The sequence below is a fragment of the Chlorocebus sabaeus genome, chromosome 20 (assembly GCF_047675955.1).
Source record: "Chlorocebus sabaeus isolate Y175 chromosome 20, mChlSab1.0.hap1, whole genome shotgun sequence".
Taxonomy (NCBI): domain Eukaryota; kingdom Metazoa; phylum Chordata; class Mammalia; order Primates; family Cercopithecidae; genus Chlorocebus; species Chlorocebus sabaeus.
The window spans coordinates 114,099,664-114,122,027 of NC_132923.1; the positions used below are offsets into that span (position 1 = coordinate 114,099,664).

At 49.0% G+C, this 22,364-nt stretch overlaps 1 protein-coding gene across 2 annotated transcripts; it reads left to right on the plus strand.

Moving 5' to 3' along the window:
• The first annotated feature begins 783 nt into the window (after positions 1-783).
• Positions 784-21,000, plus strand: LACTBL1 (lactamase beta like 1). Of its 2 annotated transcripts, XM_038004308.2 has the most exons (8): positions 784-945; positions 1,296-1,422; positions 8,345-8,480; positions 10,553-10,662; positions 13,741-13,898; positions 14,912-15,150; positions 18,614-18,719; positions 20,019-21,000. In XM_038004308.2, the coding sequence occupies exons 2-8, from the start codon at positions 1,411-1,413 to the stop codon at positions 20,998-21,000; spliced, it is 1,743 nt and encodes a 580-aa protein (XP_037860236.2). In that variant the 5' UTR covers positions 784-945; positions 1,296-1,410. The 2 variants fall into 2 exon arrangements, with proteins under 2 accessions (XP_037860236.2, XP_037860235.2); XM_038004307.2 differs by lacking the exons at positions 784-945; positions 1,296-1,422 and having other exon boundaries at positions 8,162-8,480.
• Positions 21,001-22,364: the final 1,364 nt, after the last annotated feature.

Below are 22,364 nucleotides of genomic sequence, written 5' to 3' on the forward strand. Positions count from 1 at the left end.
ACCTCCAGAGTAGCTGGGACTATAGGGCAACCGCATCACACTTGGCCATTTTTAAATTTTTTGTAGAGACGAGATCTCACTATATTGCCCAGGCTGGTGTCAAATGCCTAGGTTCAGGCCATCCTCCTGCCTTGGCCTCCCAAAGTGCTAGGATTACAGGCATGAGCCACCATACCCAGCTGACCTTGTCTTTAAAAAAAAAAAAAAAAAAAGCCGAGTCCATGATAAGAAGCCAGACTTTATGGAGCACTTACTGGGTGCCAGGTTCTGGGCTGCCTGCTTCATGAGCACATTCCATTTAACCCGCACACTAACCAAGGTGGTATTATTGTCCCCACTTTATAGATGTGAGGCAAAGAGGTTATGATCCCTGGTCACACAGGCTCACACTGGCAGTGACAGACTAATAATTTGAACCCAGGTTTTCTGAATGTTTCACAACTAGGCTGACCCCAGTGGTCTTCCAACTGGTTCCTTGGAGCTCTGGGTTCCTCAGAGGTGCCTGAGGAGCTTGTGTGAGGTCAGACCAAGCCTGGAAATCTCTCTCCTTTCCCTTCCCGGCTGGAAGTGACCCTGGTGGCCCCTGACATCCCTTGTCCACACTGGGTTTGGCAGAGACTCATTTTGGAGAGAGCGTTCCTTTCTTCACCAGCCTGGAGCACTCAGGTCACACGGTGTTACCCAGTGTTCCCTGACAGCTCTCCCCCGCTTCCCCGCTGCTCGGTGACCCCAGAAGCTAATCCCCATGGCAGCAGGCACTCTGAGGGATTAGCGCTGGGGAAATTAGCCGCCACATCTGCCGGCCTCTGGAGAGCTTGGTAAAGCCTGTGCCTCAGAGCTTGGGAAGCCATTCCTGTTCCCTGGAACACAGGGGACTCCCAGAGGCACTGGTTGGCCAAGCTGGGGTCTGAACTGCCCTGTTCTTGCTGGCACCTTCAGAAGAGGGTAAGTGGTGGCCAAGAGCCTGAGGGCCTAACCAGATTGTTCTGAGCAGGCTTAGGGGGGTGGCGGGCGGTGGGGGGAAGAGGAGCTGGAATTCAATGCAAGGGCACACAGGGTGACCAACGGTCCTGTTTACCTGGGACTGAGGGGTTTCTGGGAATGCAGGACTTTCGGTGCTAAAATCAGGACAGTCCTGGACAAACCGGGATGCTGGGTCACCTGGCAGGGGTTTCTGAGCCTGGTCTCACCTGGGAGCGGGAACATGTGAAGGGGAGGGTTACTTTGGTCCCCTGCATCCTCGGCTACCCTCCTTGTTTTCTAGCTTTTCTCTGTTTCCCTCCTCTTTTTGCCAGCCCCTCAGGACCTCTTTTTGCCTTCACTCCTCTGACTCAGTTTCCTGCTTACAGGATCTCCTGTGGTGTAGACCTGAATCCTCAAAGAGCCAGAATCTTCCATGCCTTGGAGAGAATGAAGACCCAGGTGAGGCACAGCCCCAAGAAGCCGTCACCATGTGTCAGCTTCTGACACACGTCTGACCATGCCACCGTCCTGCTGGCTTCAAATATTGGGCTAAATCCCCCCCACATGACCTTCATCATCATCATCATCGTCATCATCATCGTCATCATCATCATCTCTAGAGCTTGCACCTGCAGGCCAGGAACTGTTTCAAATGTTTTAGGAACAGTTTCAAATGTTTTACATAAACTCACTGAATTCTCAAAACAAACCAGAAACTAACTCCTCTTCCTTTTTCACATCCCCAGAGGCCTCTGTCTGGAGTGACCCAAGCTCATTCCCAACTACCTGTTCAATGACTCTCTCCTCCTCCTCCCTCCCTCTAGGCTGAGCTCATCTGTATCGGTGAGCCCTGAAGCCCTTTATTACACCTCTAGCTACCAATTGGGGAACAGGTCTCTGTGGGCTTTGCATGCACTATCTTATTTATTCTCAACTAAACCCTGTAAGATGTAGGAAGAATTATTATCTGCATTATGTGGATGAGAAAACTGAGACTCAAAAGGGTGAGGTTATTTGTCCAGAAAGAGTGGTAGAGCCAGAGTCAAGTCCTGCTTCCCTGGCCCCAGGCCCTTGTGTCTGATTATGCCACCATCCTGCTGGCTCCGCGGGGGCAGATGTGGCCCAGCACACAGCAAGCCCTCGGGGATTGTTTTCTGAATGAATGACTGGACAAAGAGTAGTCGTTCCAGAGTGGGCTGTGAGCATGAGGAAGGAGGTGAGGGTGACTGGGGCACGGAACACCTGAGAAGGAGCAGGGGTTAGGGGGTGGCGGAGCCGTGTTATAGGCGGGGTTTGGGAGAGCCTGGTTCTTCCTGGGCCCTCCCCTGCTGCCAGCAATTTTCTAGCTGGGAAGGGAAAGGAGAGAGATTTCTAGTGGCTACTGCAAGTCAAACTGTGAGCAGCTGGCAAGCAGCTTAGAGATTAAATACGGACCCACCTTCGGGTCTGTTGGAATAAATCCTGAGATTGGAGACAGACTTGAGATGAGGCTGGGCCCCGAGGAGGGCTGCAAATTGGGGATGCAGAGATCCCAGCTGCATTTGGAGGAGGAGCGGGGTGGTGCATCTTACAGAGCTTGAATCTCAGCTCTGCCATTCACTGCCCGTGGGCTCAGCAAGTCAATTAATGTCTCTGAATTTTATTCTTCACCTAAAAATAAGCTAAGGATCTGCTGGTCACACCTTAGGTGCCAGTTAGGGGATAGCAGGCTGCCTTCCCACCAAGGGGTCCTCACTGCCCCTGCAGCTCTGTGTTCATGCTAGGAGGGGAGTATCTTCCATGTGATCCTGCAGCAGTATCTGAGAGCCTTCCATTCACTCCTTTGTATCTGGGGTTACTCCTCCAACAGGTGGAGAATCCCAGTGCTTTTGGGATCTTTAAAGGCTTTATTCTGTAAAAATTGAGGTATCATCTACATGCAATAAAATCTGTGCAGTTCTATGAGGTTTTTTTTTTTTTTTTTTTTGAGACAGGGTCTTGCTCTGTTGCCCAGGCTGGAGTGCAGTGGCATGATCATAGCTCACTACGGCCTCTAACTCCTGGGCTCAAGCAATCCTCACACCTCAGCCTTCCAAGTAGCTGGGACTTCAGGTGCATGCCAGCACACCTGGCAATTTTTTTCTATTTTTTTGTACAGTCAGAGTCTTGCTATGTTGCCCAGTCTGGTCTTGAACTCCTGGCCTCGAGTGATCCTCCTGCCTCGGCCTCCCAGAGTTCTATGAGTTTCAGTAAATGTATACAATCCCATAACCACCACCACAATAAACATGTAGCACAGTTCCATGACCTCCCCAAAGTCCCTTCTGCTCTTTTGTAGTCTACCCCGTCCCTACCCCCAGGCAACCACTGAGTTGTTTTCTGTTCCTATCATTTTGCCTTTTCCAGAATGTTCTATAAGTTGTATTCTATAGTTGGTAGCCATTTAGTCTGGCTTATTTCACTTAGCATCTTGCCTTTGAGTTTCATCCACATTATTGCATGTATCAGTAGCTCGTTCCTTTACATTGCTGAGTAGTATTCCCTTGTGTAGATGTCTGTTTACTATAGTTTGTCTGTTTACTCACCAATTGAGGAGCATTTTGGTTTTTTCCAGTCTTTGGATATTATGACCAAAGATGATTTCAGTGAGAACCCCAGATTCTACAGCTGAAAGATACTTTTGAAATCACACAAGATTTCCAGATATAAAACTCTTTACAAGTAGCCCAACCCTCTTCAACACCTGGAGAAGCAGAGGCTCAGAGAGCGGAAGAGACTTGTCCAGAGTTACAACTGACTCATGAGGTGGAGCTAAGATTTGAACCCAAGTCTTTCAACTTGCAGGACCATGTAAAGTTCAAAAGAATTTCCTGAGAACCTGCTAGTGCCAGGTAGGGTACCAGGTGTCCAAGGCCTAAGAGCCAGGAGGGAATTCTCTGCTGGTGCTGCAAAGAATCCTTACCTCACAGGGACCTAGACAAAGAAGCCAGTAGTAGCCAGTTACCATGAGTGGCTCTGCCTGGGGGAGAATGAGAAGGCTTCACAGATGCCTATGGGTGTTAAGGGAAGAACACAGTTTGTCTGATGGAAAAGGATAAAAGGAAACCACAGCCCCAGGGAATGGCAGGTGCAAAAGTACAGAGAGGGGCAATGATGCGGGAGGTAGGTGGGGGCATAAAGACACAGGGGCCAGGGGAGGGGCAGGGAATGGGCTGGTGGAGTTTGTCAGAGTCGGATCATAGAAAGTCTCTCTTGCCAGATTGTTTCCTGTAGAACAGAGCCTGGCACACTGTGCTCAACATGTGAGCGATCTTTGTTGTAGAAGAGAGTGCAGGGTTGGACAGGGAGGGATGGAACATAAACTCAGCGAGACTCTCCTGGAACAGAGCCCAGAAGGCAGATGTCTGTATGTACAGACTGTTGATATATTTCAGAGTTGGCATACGAGTCAGTGGGGGACAGGTTGGTGTATTTAATAAATAGTGCCGGACTACTGATTATTCATATGGAAAAATAAAATTGGATCCCTACTTTATTCTATAACCAAACATTCTTTTGTGTGTGACAGTACAAAAACCTCTATTTCTGACCTCCGTGAAAAGAAAGATTTCTTCAGCACACGCATGCACTATATACACAATGCAAACCACAAAGACAATACTGATAAATTTGGCAACAACCAAAACCAAAACCAAAAGCCCTCCTATTCAAAAATACTGTAATAGCTGGCCAGGCACAGTGATTCACGCCTGTAATCCCAGCACTTTGGGAAGTCAAGGTGGGAGGATCACTTGAGCCCAAGAGTCTGAGACCAGCCTGAGCAACATAGTGAGACCCTGTCTCTACAAAAAATGCAAAAACCGATCACATCACTGCACTCCAGCCTGGGTGACAGAGTGAGGCTGTCTCAAAACAATGCCAAAATACTGTAATAGCTAATAGGGCTTACGATGTGTCAGAGAATGTTATTTTCATATATTAACTCATGTAATCCTTACACATTTATGAGTTAGGCACTATTATCATCCCCATTTTACAGGTGAGGAAACAGAAGCACAGAGAAGTTAACTGATTTTCTTAAGGTCACACAGTGGTAAGTGACTGAGCTAAGATTGCAGATCAGGCAATCTGGCCATGGATTCACCACTACACTATTCTACCTCTCCACAAAAGTTATCAACACAGAGTGAAAATCAAGCCACAAACAAGAGTATATGAAGAACTCTAATAAGTAAAGAAAAGAGAATAGAAAAAGACCAGGCAAAGGAGAATAGTCCAACTGAAGAAAATCAAATCCAAATACGTACGATAAACACATGAACAGGTATTCAAAGTTATTAGCCACCAAGAAGATGCAGATTAAAAATATTAATAGCAATGAGAATCAAAGGTGGGACGAGTAAAAATTGGAATGAAAGCTTTAGAGAGGAACAGAACAGTATGTGGCTAAGTTGAAGACAGCTGTACCTTGCCACCCAGACATTTCACTTTTAGCACAGGATTCCCAACTGGACTGTAAAATAGTCACGTTTTTAAGGTAGTCTGGCCTCAGGCTCTAACTACTACACTACTCAGTATGTTTATACAACAGCGCACTCTACAGAAGTCAAAATGAATAACCCAGAACTGTAGTTAGCCAATTGAATAAAAAGCAAGTTGCAGGAGGATTATACAGTATGAAATCATTTATATACGTTCAAAAATGTGCAAAACAATACTATATGCTGTTTATGGAAACATAAACAAATAGTAAAAGAATAAACATGTGCATAATTATGATAAACACCAAGATCAGCATGGGTGTTACATTTGGGGAGAGTGGGAAGGGACTGAGATCCATGAAAGGTACACAGAGGGCTTCAACTCCACCTAGAATGTTTTATTTTCATCCAGTCATTCATTTAACAAATATTTATTAGGGTCAGCTATGTTCCAGGAACTGTTTTGGGTACTGGGAATACCTCAGTAAACAAAACAAACAACAATCCTTATGGGATGGGGAAACTGAACAGACAAAGTAAATAAGTAATGACATAGTATATTTGAAAAATGTAAATATATGAGAAAACTATGATAAAATGTTAAGATTCAACAAAGTTGAGTGTTAAGTGCCCAAGAATTCATTACATTATAAGTCTCTCTCTCTCTCTCTATATATATATATGGCACCATTATATATATGTATACGTGTGTGTATATATATGTGTGTGTGTGTGTGTCTGTGTGTGTGTGTGTGTATATATATATGTGGAGAAAGAGAAAGAGAGAGAGAGACAGAGAGAGCAAGGAACAGGGTCTTGCTCTGTCGTCCAGGCTGGCATGTAATGGTGCAATCATAGCTCACTGTAGCCTCGACCTCCCAGGCTCAAACAATCCTCCCACCTCAGACTCCTGGGTAGCTGGGACCATAGGCATGTACCACCACACCCAGCTAATCTTTATTTTTATATTTATTTATTTTGAGACAGGGTCTCGCTCTGTCACTAGGCTGGAGTGCAATGGTGTGATCTTGGCTCACAGCAACCTCCACTTCCCAGGTTCAAGTGATTCTCCCACCTCAGTCTCTTGAGTAGCTGGTATTACAGGCACACACCACTATGCCTGGCTAATTTTTCTATTTTTTGTAGAGGCAGGGTTTTGCCATGTTGCCCAGGCTGGTCTTGAACTCCTGAGCTCAAGTGATTCACCCGTCCTGGCCTCTCAAAGTGCTAGGAGTACAGGTGTGAGCCACTTCACCCAGCCAATGTTTACTTTTTCTGTAGAGAAAGGGTCTTACTATGTTGCCCAGGCTGGTCTCACACTCCTGGGCTCAAGTGATCCTCCCATCTTGCCCTCCCAAAGTGCTAGGATAATAGGAGTGAGCTGCTGGGCCCAGTGTATATTCTTCAGTAACCTTGAAATATTTTCTAATTGTAACAGGCCAGGAGGGCTTGATGACTCACTGGAGGTAGGGATTGAAGGACATAGAGGGGCCCAGGCAGACCCTGAAGCATGACTAAGTGGAGGCAGGTGCCACGAACTGATGTTGAAAATACGAGAGAAGGAGGAGGGGGTGAAACAAGTGAGTTTTCTGCTCCGGATGTTGAGTTCCAGGTGCTTGAGGACTTCCAGGTGGAAATGCTCAGCAGGCAGTTGAAATGGGAGTCTGAAGTAGAGGGGAGAGAGCTGGGCAGGAGAGAATCAGAAACCATTAGCATGTGGCTGGTGTCCTTGTGCATGAGATCACCTGGGGATTGAGTCTTTCAGGGAATTTGTCCACATTTAAACTGTCAAATGGATTGGCATATAGTTGTTCATAATATTTCTCTGTAGGAGCTGTAGTGATGCCTCCTTTCATTTCTGATTTGGTAATTCACCACCGAGGGATTGTGTGTGTACTGAGGATAGAAGAGGCAAGGGGGACAAATACCACGTTTGTAGGACAGAAGTGGAAGAGGTGCCTTTGAGAAAGGGAGGTAGGCAAGGAGGAGTTAATGAAATATTTGGTTAACACCCATCTCCTCCTAAAACTGTAAATCTCCAAAAGGCAGGGAAGAGTTCCTTTCTGTTCATCAGTATATCCTCAATATCTGGCTCAGTGCCTAGCACATAGGAGGCATTCAATAATAGCTAACACATATGTAGTGTTACCATGTGCCAGCTACTCTTCTAATTTATTAACTCATTCAATCCTTGCAACTGAATACAAGTAGGTACTATTATTTTCAAGGAATTGTATTGAGATATAATTCATATGACATAAAATTCACCATTGTTAAGGGTACAATTCAGTGGTTATAGCATATTTACAAGATTGTGCCGTCAGCACCATAATCAATTTTAGAACATTTTCATCACCCCCCAAAAAACTAAAAGGCATTAGCATTGACTCTTCATTCCTTGCTACCCCCCATCCCCTGGAACCAGTAATTACTTTGTCTCTATGGGTTGTCTATCTAGACATTTCATATAAGTGGAAGAATGAAATATGTGCCATACTTGTAAGTTTCCTGAGGCCTCCCCAGCCATGTTGAACTGTGAGTCAATTAAACCTCTTTCCTTTATAAATTACTCAGTCTTGGGTATGCCTTTATTAGCAGCCTGAGAACAGACTAATACAGGAGAGTTGAGGAAATCTTCCTGGAGGAGGTGGCATTTCAGTTGGTCTTACAATATTTCACTAAGTCCATAGAGGAACGAGGTACAGCAAGCAGAGGGGTGGGTGCTTTTGCAGGGCAGAACTATTGAAAGAGTCACACTGGGAAGGGCATTGGTTTCACAACTGTGAAGTTTATCCAAAGTTGTGGGCTCTTGTGACGTCTGGCTAACCTGAGGCCTAGGAGGGGCCAGGGTTAGGGTCCCCCTTTTCCCTCTGTCCCTCTGACCCCCAAGGGGACTGTACCCTATGTCCTTGCTCTCCCAGGTTGGCTGGCGGCCCAACTTACTGAAAGTGAAGAAGAAGTGGCTCCTCCCGTCCATCTGTAGCTTCTTCTGCCTGCTCTCAGTGGTCATGACTGGCTGTTTCCTGTGGCAGTATCATCTCCCCAAGCTGAAGACCGGTGAGTGCAGAGACAGCCTAGAGTTCCTCCCCATAGCCCCTCTGGTCCTCCTGGGCTTCGAGCTGCCACCCTGATTCTAGGGTGTAGGGAAGGACCATAAGATTTAGACTCAGAAGCTCTGGCCTCCATTGAGTCTAGCTGTTACTAGCTGTGCATCTTTGGGACAGTCTTGTGGCCTCTCTGTGCCTTGATGCCCTCGTGTATAAAATGAAGATCCTGATGCCACTGGGGTTCTTCAAGACACCCAGTTTGGGGGTAAAATTCAAGGACACTAAAGAAAGAGCAAATGGTGTTTCCCTTCCTCTGCCTTTGATCACCATGATGGAATCTCTGGGCTCTAGCCCCCTTTCAAGACTTTCCTGCAGCTGTGTGTAAGACCTCAATAGGAACAACTCACAGGTGTTCAGGGGCAGCAGCTGCCAAGCCTTGGAGCCTCTCCTTCCTGGGTGGGTCAAGGCTCAATAAAGGAGCCACCACTGCTAGTGATGCCTACCAGGCCCTCTGTTTCCTAATTAAAGTGGGAGGAGCACCACTGTCAACACCAGCCCCTACCTGGGTCCCAGGCTGAACAAAGCCTAGGCTGTAGCTGGGACCACCCTATTCTGTGAAACCCATGTCATGGGGTTGTTGAGAAATTCTCCCTGAGGTTTGTAATTTTCCTGTTTGGGACTGTGTCAGTTATCTATTGCTAAGTAACAAATCACCCCAAAGCCTACTGGCTTCAGACAAAGCAAGTGATTATTTCCCATAATTCTGTGGGCTGGTAGCTCTGCTGCTGGTCTAGCCTGGGCTCTTTCCGGTGCAGCGGGCAAGTCAGCTTAGGGGGCGGGGTGGTGGGTGGAGGAGGGACCTCTCCCTCAGCGTGGACTCTCGCTCTCAAGGCCGCTATCCCAGATCCGTCCAAAAGGTGGCAGTGTTCGCAGGGAGTAAGCCCCGTAAGGTCTAGCCTAGGCAGGTGGCAATTTGTTCCGCCTCATTCTTTTGGCCAGCCACAAAGCCAGCCAGCTTCGAAGGTGGAAGGAGCTGTCAGAATTTATCGTCATATGGCTGAGCACTGCCTGTAATCTCAGCACTTTGAGAGGCGGAGGCGGGTGGATCGTCTGAGGTCAGGAGTTCAAGACCAGCCTGACCAATGTCGTGAAACCCTGGTTTACTAAAAATACAAAAATGAACCGGGCGTGGTGGTGCACGCCTGTAGTCCCAGCTACTTGGGAGGCTGAGGCAGGAGAATCGCTTGAACCCGGGAGGCAAAAGTTGCAGTGAGCTGAGATTGCACCACTGTACTCCAGCATGGGCAACAGGGTGAGACTCTTGTCTCAAAAAAAAAAAAAAAAAAAAAAAAAATTAGAATTTATGGTCATATGAAACCTACCACAGGAACCTTGTCTCAGTTTTGGGTGGAGTCTCAGGGTGCAGTGGAAGACAAGGAGGATGTATTAATAGTCCTGGAGGGTGCTCATCCTCCTTCACACCCCCTCCAGACCTAGAGGAAAAGGCTTGGGTGCTGCTGTGATGATATCACAGCCTGAATCCTGCCCTGCCAGCACCTCACCTTCTCCCCTGAGGTGCCGAGGAAGTCACACCCCTGGACAAAGGCAGAACTGACTCAGGCCCCCAAAGCCCCGATGCTTAGCTCTGGTGAGAGAATAAGTTGTCGCTGTGGTTTAGGCCTGGATCCTAAGCGGACTCGAAGTCCATCCAAACACATAATCAGGATGAAAGCAAGTCAGACAGACAGACAGACATGGCTGAGCCTGCCCCACGCAGCCAGAATGGTCTAAGTCCACTGACCACAGGGAGATGGGAAATTTGTTAAGCAAGAGAGAGGGGAGTACAGTGACCACCAACCAGTAGTGGTTGTGGCCTGCAGGGCTGTGCCTCCTCCCCAAGGACACATGCTGCTCCATAGGCCCCTCAGGGGCTATGGCTGGTCTCTGCACCCTGATATCCCCTGGCTTGGCTCGGCTGGGGAGGGCTGTCCTCGAGGCACTGCTCTGGCCCTTGCTGCCACTTTCCCCCTAGATTCCTATCCTGATCTCTGTCCCCTCCTCACCATGTGATGTTCCCTCCAGGTTCCCTGGGACCAGTGGAGACCTCTGCCCCTGTGAGGATGTGTCCCCGGCACCCTGAGCCTGTGCCCCTGGCCCACCCACTCCCCGTGTTGAAGGAGGCCCTGGAAAAGGTCAGTGATGACCCAGGAGGGAACTGGGCATGTGGGCTGGGCCTGGGTGATGAAGGGGAGGGCAGTCCTTCTGAGCTGGCAGTGGCATTCATTCATTCATTCGTTCATCCATCCATCCATCCATCCATCCAACATGTATTTCTTGAGCATCTACTCTGTGCTAGGCACTATAGATATGGCAGGAAGAAGACATTGACCTGCTCTCAAGAAATTACTAATCTGGAAGTGAGAAAAACAGTGAAGCTACCAAACGTTTATAACCCTGGGGCAAGAATGAGGGTAAGAAAAGTTTAGAGGACTTTGGAGGCACAAAGGAACAGGCCTTAGAGTTAGGGAGGGCTTTTGGAGGAAGTGGTGTCTAGGCTGAGAGGTGAACAAGTAGCAGATGCCCAGATGACATGTGCATGGTGAAGGAGCCTGGGGATGGAGAGATGTGCTCCAGACAGATGGAACAGCATGTGCAAGGGCCTGGAGGCTGCAGAAAGTACATGACACATACAGAGAACTGAGAGACCATAGGTGGGAGGTAGGGAAGCTGAGACGGGAGAGGATGACAGAGCCCGTATTGCAGAGGCCACCGTGATACTATTAAACCCTCCATGCCCCCCCAGCACAACATTTACCATTGCAGGATGGCCAAACCCTAGAGGAAGGTGTCAGTCAGCTCTAGTCTGTGCCAGTCAGACCCCAGCCACTTGGGTCACCCCCCTTGGGAGACATGGAGACAAGTGAAACATGATCAGAAGTATATGAGCCGCAGCATGGTGGGGGAGACTCGAAACTGTCATCTGAGGAACAGTTAAAGGGAAAGGGCTGTTGAGTCCCAAAAAGAGAAAGCGTGGGCCAATGCAGAGACAAAATCACTGCTTGCCAATACCTGAAAGGTTTTTGTGAAGGAGAGAGAACAGAAGGGTGCTATGTGGCTTTCAGGAGTTGTAGCACATTTTCAAAAAAGCAACAATAATAACCATGCTGCCTTCTGTTGAGCACCTGGTGTGTGCGATTGCCACGTAACCACTTGTATGCATTCCTCATGAATCCCTATCTATAGAGGAGGAGACAGAGGCTCAGAAAGGCAAAGTTAGAGCTGGGCGCGGTGGCTCACACCTGTAACCCCAGCACTTTGGGAGGCCGAGATGGGTGGATCATGAGGTCAGGAGTTCAAGACCAGCCTGACCAACATGGTGAAAGCCTGTCTCTACTAAAAATATAAAAAAATCAGCTGGGCATGGTGGTACTTGCCTGTAATCCCAGTTACACAGGAGGCTAAGGCAGGAGAACTCTTGAACCCAGGAGGTGGAGGTTGCAGTGAGCTGAGATTGTGCCACTTTACTCCAGCCAGGGTGACAGAGCGAGACTCTGTCTCAAAACAAAAAACAAAAAACAAAACAAAACAAAACAAAAAAAAAAAAGAAGGGCAAAGTTAGTGCAGGGATGGAAAGTGGAGGTGGACTGAGCTCAGCCAAGGATATGTAAAATCACTTGGCAAGGTGGTCTGGAGGTTAATTAAGACGTAGGGGCCAGCTGCAGTGGCTCACGCCTGTAATCCCAGCACTTTGGGAGGCCTAGGTGGACGGATCATCTGAGGTCACGAGTTCGAGACCAGCATGACCAACATGATGAAACCCCATCTCTACTAAAAATACAAAAATTAGCCGCACGTGGTGGTGCATGCCTGTAATCCTAGCTACTCAGGAGGCTGAGGCAGGAGAATCACTTGAACCTGGGAGGCGGAGGCTGCAGTGAGCGGAGATGATGCCACTGCCCTCCAGCCTAGGCAACGGAGCGAGACTCTGGTCTCAAAAAACAAAAAACCAAAAACCAAAACAACAAAAAAAGAAGTGGGGCTGGACTTAGCACAGGGTTCCAATCTTGATTCCATCAGCCAGTAGCCACTTGGGCAAATCACCTCCTAACTCACAGGCTCTCATTTCTCATCTGTAAAATGGGCAGAAATTAGCATTGACTAATGAGGATGAAAGGAGACAATGTATGAAAATCACTTTTGCCATGCCTGGCACATTCTAAATGTCCAATAAATATCAGCTGTTATCATCATCATTGCACTTCAGCATTGAAAGTTATGAGGTATTTTCAATCAATGTTCAGGCTAAGTGAGGCGGCTCACACCTGTAATCACAGCACATTGGGAAGCCGAGGTGGGAGGACTGCTTGAGGTCAGGAGTTGGAGACCAGCCTGGTCTACATAGTGAGATGCCATCTCTACAAAAAAATTAAAAAATGAACTGGGTGTGGTAGCATGTGCCTGTACTCCTAGCTACTCCACAGATTGAGGTGGGAGGATCACTTGAGCCCGGGAGGTCAAGGCTGCAGTGAGCTGTGCTTGAGCCATTGCACTCCAGCCTGGGTGACAGGGTGAGACTTCATCTAAAAATAAAATAAAATAAATAAATAAATAACCAAACAGATGTGCAAAGAGGGCCTAGGGGCCCTGTATTAATAGTGAATTCCCCAACACTAGGGGTTCAGGCTAGACCTATTGGAGGTTTTCTAGGGCATCAGATATGGGTTTGACTAAAGCAGTAGTTCTTTTTTTTTGAGACGGAGTTTCGCTCTCGTTGCCCAGGCTGGAGTGCAGTGGCGAGATCTTGGCTCACTGCAACCTCCACCTCCTGGGTTCAAGTGATTCTCCTGCCTCAGACTCCCAAGTAGCTAGGATTATAGGTGCCTGCCACCATGCCCAGCTAATTTTTTGTATTTTTAGTAGAGACAGGGTTTCATCATGTTGGCCTGGCTAGTCTCGAACTCCTGACCTCAGGTGATCTGTGCGCCTTGGCTTCCCAAAGTGCTGGGATTACAGGCATGGGCCACCATGCCTGGCCTTAAAGCAGTCGTTTTAATCCCCTCTCCTTTTGAATTTTGTTAAGAAACTGTTTCTTTGAGAAAACATCTTATGAAGAAGCCCAACCGTGGGGACCCCAGCCCATGGGGCATGGTTTGGAGGCTCCCTGGGGTGCTGCATGCAGGGTGTGACTGTGGAAGAGGGTGGCTGTGCAGGATGATTACTGAGGGTGAGGGCAGGGGGGCCTGTCACTGCACCCGTTCTTCTCCCTCAAGGTGGACCACATCCTGCGCCAGGCAATGTCTGCCCCAGGCGTGGCTGCCATGTCTGCAGTTGTCATCCACAATGATACTGTGCTCTGGACAGGGAACTTTGGGAAGAAGAATGGCTCAGACCCGGCTTCTGGGGCCCCCAATGAGTACACCATGTACAGGTCAGCTGGGCAATCTCTAGGGTCCTGTGGAGGGGTAAGGGATGGGAGGGCAAGGGGGACCTAGGAGATAAGGATACTGAAGAGAATCATGGCTGGGGTCTAATCTGCCAGGGCCTATTATGAAGTCTTGACAATTTTATAGAAGAGGAGACTGAAGTCCAGAGAGGACCAGTGAGTGCCCAATGTTACATCACAGGGGTAAAAGGTCAGGAAGGAATCCCTTCTGGAATGAACCTTAGCCCTAAACCTCCCAAATTAGAAAAGGCTACTTTGTGCCCATCCCCCCAACCCTGACCATGTGCCACAAAGGAACCATAACCAGTTCCTGAGTCCTTGCTGCAGGTCCCTTCAAGTGGCAGCAGTGGCCCAGACGGAAACAGCTGGAGACATTCAGTTGCATACATGGAGTCTCCCCTCCTGCGTGCTGCCTGCAGGATCCTCAAAGCTCACGATGCAGAGTGAACACATTTGTTCCTGGGGACACTGTGGGTTTTACAGGAGTCCAGAGGGAATTGCACTTAAACTGCACCTGCTCTGTGCCAGGCATGGGGCCGATAGCTCTATGTGCTATCATGTATTGAGCACTTACCACCTCCCAGGTATGTAGACAGGCACTTTGCACGCACAACCTCGTTCCATCCTTTTATTAATACAACCGGTGAAGCAGGCAATGAAACTGAATCGTAGATGGGTCTAGAAACTTGCCCAAGGCCACGTGACCAGTGAGAGGCAGAGGCACCATCCAAACCCAGGTCTGTCCTTGAATGGGAAATGGCTGGAAAACAGCCTGGCACAGGGTATCCATCCCACCTCAGCCCCTTGGCTTCTGGTTATGTTCTCAAACATCCCAAAGGCAGCTCCACAGAGGCTGGTTAATTTCTGTTGGAAATGTTGACTTAAGCAGGGATGCAGTGCTTTTCTAGATTACTAAAAAGTTGCAGGCTGGGGGCAGGAGGTGGGTTGTGGGGCCAACAGGATGCTCTTTGACCCCTTGTGTTCCCCACATTATCTAGGATCTCCAGCATCTCCAAGATCTTTCCCGTTCTCATGCTGTACCGTCTGTGGGAAGAGGGCATTGTGACCTCCCTAGATGACCCTCTGGAGCGGTACGCCAGCACCTTCACCATTAACAACCCGCTGGGCCTGGCATCAGCCCCCGAACAGCAGGGCCTGATGGACAGGCTGGAGCAGGTGGGCCCCGCTCCAAGGCCTTCGCCTGTCACCCTTCGAAGGATGGCCAGCCAGCTCTCAGGTGAGTCTCAGAGCTGACTCAGGCTAACCCAAACCATTTCAGGTGGGGAAGCTGAGGAGCAGGTTCTCATCCAGCCAGGCTGGGCTCACTCTTGGCTCTGCTTTCTGAACTGGCCCTACGTCCCACTCACGGGATGTGGGTGGTGGGCCAAGGAAAGAAACATCTCTAGAGGTAAAAACTGAACTGAAGCCTGGACATTTAGATCAAGTAGAAATATCAAGATGAGTTGGCAGGTCTTACCCATCAATGCAGGTCAAAATCAAGTTGAGAAGGCAAGAGCAAGTCAACGAGTCAATATGAGGACAGGCTCAGAGGCTCATGCCTGTCATCCCAGTGCTTTGGGAAGCCGAGGTGGGAGGAGCCCAGGAGTTCTAAACCAGTTTGGGCAACATAGTGAGACCATATCTCTAAAAATTTAAAAAAACAGCCCAGGCATGCTGGGTACACACTTGTAGTCTTAGCTATTTGGGAGGCTGAGGTGGGAGGATCATTTGAGCCCAGGAGTTGAAGGCTGCACTGAGCTATGACTGATGACATAGTAAGACCCGGTCTCTAAAAACAAAAGCCTATATTTGTAAACAATTCTACAAGGAAGACCTAATTTCCCTTAATATATAAAAGTCACCTACAAATTATTACAAAGACCAACAGCCCAACAGAAAAATGGGTAAAGGAGAGGAACAGAATTGACAGCTCAAAGAAAATACTCTTAAGAATATTAAGGGCTGGGAGTAGCGGGGAGCGGGGAGGGATAGCATTAGGAGATATACCTAATGTAAATGACAAGTTAATGGGTACAGCACACCAACATGGCACATGTATACATATGTAACAAACCTGCACGTTGTGCACGTGTACCCTAGAACTTGAAGTATTAAAAAAAAAAAAAAAAAGAATATTAAGGGCTGGGCGTGGTGGCTCATGCCTTTAATCTCAGTACTTTGGGAGGCCGAGGCAGGCGGACCACCTGAGCTCAGGAGTTTGAGACCAGCCTGGCCAACATGGTGAAACCCTGTTTCTACTAAAAATACAAAAAATTAGCTAGGCATGGTGGCTTGCACCTATAATCCCAGCCACTCTAGAGGCTGAGGCAGAAGAATCGCTTGAACCTGGAAGGTGGAGGTTGTAGTTAGCTGAGATGGCGCCATCGCACTCCAGCCTGGGTGACTAGAGAGAAACTCTGTCTCAAAACAAAACAACAAAAAAAAGAATATTAAGACGTATTAAAAGATGTTCAACTTCATTCATAACAACATAAATATAAATTAAAACTATAATGAGATATGTTTTCCCTCATTAGATTGGCAAAGATGAACATGATGGATGCCCTGAGTTAGTGAGGTCTTGGTAAAACAGGCCTTCTTAGCCATCAATGCTGGGAATTTAAATTGGTGCAGCCGTATGGAGGGCAACTGGTAATATCACAATTTAAAATGTATGTCCCCCTTGACTCAGCAATTTCATTTCTAGGAAATTCTCTTATAGATGTACTCACCCATGTCTTGCATGGAGGATGTATAATACACAGTTGATCACTACAGCACTGTTTGTAATAGCAGAAGACTGAAACAACCCAAATGTCCATCAATATGGGAGTGGCTAAATGAACTATGACACAGCTGCACAATCAAACACTGTATAGCCCTAAAAAAAGGATAATCATGTTCTGCGTGTACTGAGATGGAATAAGAGAGAATACTAAGTAGGAAAAAAGCGTGTAACAGCATATTTTATATGCTACCATATAAATAATTAAAATAATATATACATATATAATGGATATGTGTATATGAATATATGTGTAATGTACATATTATATAACACACGTATATGTATTAGCTTATATATTATATATTATATATAATATTTAGTGTATATATTAGCTTATATATGCATCAAATATCTTTGGAAGGGAGCTAAAGAGATTGAAACATTAGGTTGCCTCCAGGGAGGGGAAATGGGTAGCTAGGGGGAAGGGTAAGAGGAAAATTTTTCATTGTATGCTCTTTGATTTCCTTTGAATCTTGAATCATGTAAATTAATTACTTATTAAAATAAATTATTTTATAATCATAAAGCTGTGATAACAAGTCAAGATGAAGTCGACAAGGTTGGGGGCAGGAGCAGGCTGGCACTGGAAGATGAAGGCAGGGCACAGGAATTGGGCAGAGCAGGATCAGGAACAAAGCAAGGTGGATGTGGAGGGATTGCTCTGAAAGCTTCTGAAGGACCCTCTGTTGGCCGTTAGAGGGAGGGGTGCTGTGTTTCGCTGTGATTGACACAGCCAAGCAGGAGAAGGCAGGTACCGTCTGCCCCACCCCAAATGTCTTTGATTGGTCATATCTGCAGTCATAAACCCATCAACCCGAAAAAGTAGGAATCCCTCAAGCGCCCACGGCGTCCTCTTTTTACAAAATGTGTTCAGGCCTGAGTCTTAGTCAGTGGATGTGGTAGGTGTCACTCCCACACACAGAACTAGGGCTCCTTCCTCCTCCTCTTCTTTCTCCTTCTCCTTCTTCTTCTTTTGGCAGGGTCTCACTCTGTGTCCCATGCTGGAGTGCAGTGGCATGAATATGGCCCACTGCAACCTGGCCTCCTGGGCTCAAGCAGGCCTCCTGCCTCAGCCTCCCAAGAAGCTAGGACTATAGACATGTGCTACCAAGTCCAGCTAATTATTTATTTTTTGTAGAGATGGGGTCTTGCTATGGTGCCAGGCTTGTCTCAATCTCCAGGCCTCAGGTGATCCTCCTGCCTCAGCCTCCAAAGTGTTGGGATTACGGGCGTGAGCCACCCCACCTGGACCAACTCTTTTTTTTGTTTGTTTTTTTGAGATAGAGTCTTGTTCTGTCACCCAGGCTGGAGTGCATTGGCATGATCTCGGCTCACTGCAACCTCCACCTCCCTGGTTCAAGCAGTTCCCCTGCCTCAGCCTCCTGAGTAGCTGGGATTACAGGTGCCCGCCACCACATCCAGTTACTTTTTCTGTATTTTTAGTAGGGACGGTGTTTCACCATGTTGGCCAGACTGATCTGCAACTCCTGACCTCAGGCAATCTGCCTACTTTTGCCTCCCAAAGTGCTGGGATTGCAGACATGAGCCACTGCGCCCGGCCCCAAACTTTCTATAGTTGATGACAGCAATTATTTTTTGAGCAGTTAGTATGTGCCAGGCACCATATTAAACATTTTATCTAATCTAATCTAATCAGCCCTTGGATACAAGGATTATTTCCCTTATATTACAGATGAAGGACTGGGGCTCAGAGAGGCCCAGTGACCTGCCCAGTGACACACAGGCACGAGAAGGCAGGACTGGAGTCCACGCTAGGCTGATTTTCTTTTTTAAAAAATCGATTTGTTGTTGTTATCTCTCAACTCACGGAAGGTGGGGAGGGAGTGCACCCAGGGGCCCACCATCCCACCCTCAGCCAGGCCCGGTAAGTCTGACCACTGCTCCTCCATAGGGCTGCCCAGAAGGCTGCGCTCTACTTCACTGCTGTGGAAGGGCAGCACCCAGGAGGCCCTGAACCTGCTCAAGGATGATGTGCTGGTGGTGGACCCGGGAACCAGGTAAGGAGGATAATTTGATGCCCAGCCTCATGTTAGGAGCCTCCTGGGGAGACACAGCTGCCTGGGAAAGAGCCCACATCACCTCATCCTAGGTGGTCAGAGCCAGGACAGACCTGCTCCCCAGCTGGAAAGGCCAAGGCCTAGAGAGGGGAGGCCAGCAAGGCAGGGGAGAGCTGGGCCCAGAATCCTGTTCTGTTCGAATGGAATGTTTTTTCCATTCACCTTATTGAGCACCTACTTTGCCCAGAAAGTGCTAAACACCCAGTTTGCTCCTCGTGGAGTTTGCACTCTTGTGAGGGGGAGACACTGAGCAAATAAGCAAGGTGAATACAGATTTTGCCAGGTTGGAAATAAATGGGTTACTGACCAGATGAGGAGTGGGTAGCTGGGTGGCCACTGAACAGAGAAGCCCCACTCTGGGAACAGTGGGGCTGTGGGGTTGGAAAGAGGACAGCTGGCACTCCCCGGCTTCAGGGGCCCCCTTCTGAGCCTCCGGTCAGTGACCCTTTTCCAGATTTGTCCCTCTGCTTCTCCAAATGCTGAACCTCAGGACCCACTTCCCTTAAGGAAGAAATGATCCAGGTGATGCAGAGAGAGGAGATGCTTGGACATCTTCAGGCTGGAGTCCTCCTCTCAGCTCTGCAAATAACTTACTGCAGTGTGACCTTGGGTGATGCACTTTATCTCTGTGAAACTCATCTAACTAATCTTCCTCATCTGCAAAAATAAGGAAGTTGGCCTAGAGTTCAGGAATGCCTCGTAGAATTTGTGAATTTTCACCCATCCTCGCACCTTTCTGAGGCACTATTTTAGAGATTCTGAAACTGTATTTGCTCTGGGAAAGAAAAGAGGCCTCTTGCTGGTTACTGGTGCCTGCCGCAGCCTGGAAGAAGGGAGGGGTGAGACCTTGCCTCATACATGGTCACTATCATTTTTGTTTCCCCAGAGCAGTGTAAGCCTTTAATTTTCCATTAGATAAGGTAAATCATACTAAAGTGTGAAGGACCAATAAGATTTGTGTGACAACTTTCCCAGGTGCACCGCTGAGCCCAGCCCTCTTCCAACCTGCTGTATGACCCCGGGCAATTTTCTGCCCCTCTCTGGGCCTTGGTCTTCCCAGAGGTAGAAGAGAGAGTTAGAGTCAATGCTCCAAAGTCTCTTCCAGGTCTGACCACCTGGAACGCAGGGGAGCAGGTTCCTTCCCAGCCCCCACCCCAGTCCCATGAAACTGGAGGCATTTCAGACAGTGTGGGCAGGTGAGGAGGGGCCCCATCCCAGTTGACACTGCTTTCCTTCCAGGTGCCATTACAGCACGCTGGCCTTCTCGCTCCTGGCCCACGTCCTGGCAGCTCACACCGCCCAGGGCGACTACCAGCGCTGGGTCTCGGAGAACGTGCTGGAGCCGCTGGGGATGGCAGACACGGGCTTCGACCTCACGCCCGCCGTGCGCGCGCGCCTGGCCGCGGGCTTCTACGGCAGCGGGCGGCCGGCTCCACTCTATGACCTGGGCTGGTACCGGCCGTCGGGCCAGATGTACTCCACCGCCGCCGACCTGGCCAAGCTGGCCGTGGCGCTCCTGGGCGGCGGGCCCCGGCGGCTCCTGCGGCCCGACGCAGCCAAGACGCTGCTGGCGCCGCTGCTGGCCTGCCCGGGCGCCTACTTCGCCAACGAGACGGGCACGCCGTGGGAGTTCCACGCGCAGCGGGGCTACCGTGTGGTGCGCAAGGACGGCGACCTGGACGGCTACGCCGCCACCTTCTCGCTGGTGCCCCCGCTGCGCTTGGGCCTGGTACTGCTGCTGGCAGGGCCGCGGCCGCCCGGGCCCGACCTGGTGGCGCGGGCCTACGATGAGCTCCTGCCCGCCCTGGAGCGCGCCCTCCGGGAGGCCGAGCCCGGCCCGGCCCCGCCGCCCAGCACGCACCCCTTCGCCGGCTACTTCACCTTCGCTAACCTGACCTTCTACGAGGTGCACGTCGGGCCGGCAGGCGAGCTGCGCCTGCGCCAGTTCGGACCGCGCGTGGAGGCGCTGGTGCCCCCAGCGTTCCGCACCCTGGCGTTGCGCCACCTGCATGGCCGCATCTTCCAGTTGCACGTGGCCCGCGAGTTCCCCTGCGCACTGCCGCTCGGCGACGCATGGCTCTCGCTCGAGGCCCAGCACGGGCAGCTGGTCAACTTCTACCCCTTGGATCACCACGGGCTGTCACCCGGCTTCGATGTGCCCGGCCTCAACACGTACAGAGTGCTGCGGCTGCAGCGCAAGCCCGTGTTCAAGACCCAGTGACCCTGGGCTTGGCCTGGAACCCCCTACCCCTGGCCTCCCAGCTTTCTAGAGGGAGGTTTGGAAGGGGAGGCTGTGGGGATGCCTGTTGGAGAACCCGAGTAGTTGGCAAAGTGGAGTAGGGTGGTGCTACTCAAAGTTTGGTCCGCGGACCACAGCCGGAAATTCAAATTTCTCCACATCTATGGGGGAGGAAGGATTAAGTACAGGCATTAAGAGTAAGCATTTAGAAACATTAACAGGCAACCAAAAATTTAAGCATTGAAACAGTACTTTTGTGCCTGTTGAATCTAAAACAAAATATGGGCTTATATTTTGTCTTTTAAAAATCAACCTAAGCAACCGGAGGCGGTAGCTCACACCTGTAATCCTAGCACTTTGCGAGGCCTTGGCGGGCGGATCACTTGAGGTCAGGAGTTCGAGACCAGCCCGGCCAACATGGTGAAACTCCGTCTCTACTAAAAATACAAAAATTAGCCAGGCATGGTGGAGGGCACCTGTAATCCCAGCTATGCAGGAGGCTGAGACAGGAGAAACGCTTGAACCCGGGAGGCAGAGGTTGCAGTGAGCCGAGATTGTGCCATTGCACTCCAGCCTGGGCAACAGAGCAAGACTCCATCTCAAAAAAAAAAAAAAAATCAACCTAAGCCTGGGCAACATGGTGAGACCCCATCTCTACAGAAATAAAATAAAAATTAGCTGGGCATTGTGTCCTGTAGTCCCAGCTACTCAGGAGGCTCAGCCAGGAGGATCACTTGAGTATAGGATTTGGAAGCCGCAGTAACCCGTGTTCGTGCCACTGCACTCCAGCATCAGCGACAGAGCAATACCCTGTCAAAAAAAAAAAAAAAAACCAAAAAAAATCAACCTTATTGAATTATAACTTACATAAAATGAAATACACATGATTGGAGTACAGTTGGGTGATTTTGACAAATATTTATACCCACCACCACAATCAAGATATAGAAAATTTCATCACCCCCAAGTAGTTTTCCCCTTACTCCTTCGCAGTCAGTTCTCTCTTTCTCACCTAGCTGCAGGCAACTGCTGATCTGCTTCCTGTCACTGTAGATTAGCTTTGCCTGTTCTAGAATTTCATATAAATGGAACCATACGGTGGAGTCTTGCATCTGTCTTCTTTTGCTCAGCATGCTGGTTTTGAGGTTCATTCATGTCTCTGTGTGTATCAATAGTTTATTGATTTTTTTTTTATTTGTTTTTTTTTGAGAGGGAGTCTCACTCTGTCGCCCAGGCTGGAGTGCAGTGGCTCCATCTCGGCTCATTGCAACCTCCACCTCCCTGGTTCAAGCAATTCCCCTGCCTCAGCCTCCTGAGTAGCTGGGACTACAGGTGCACGCCACCAC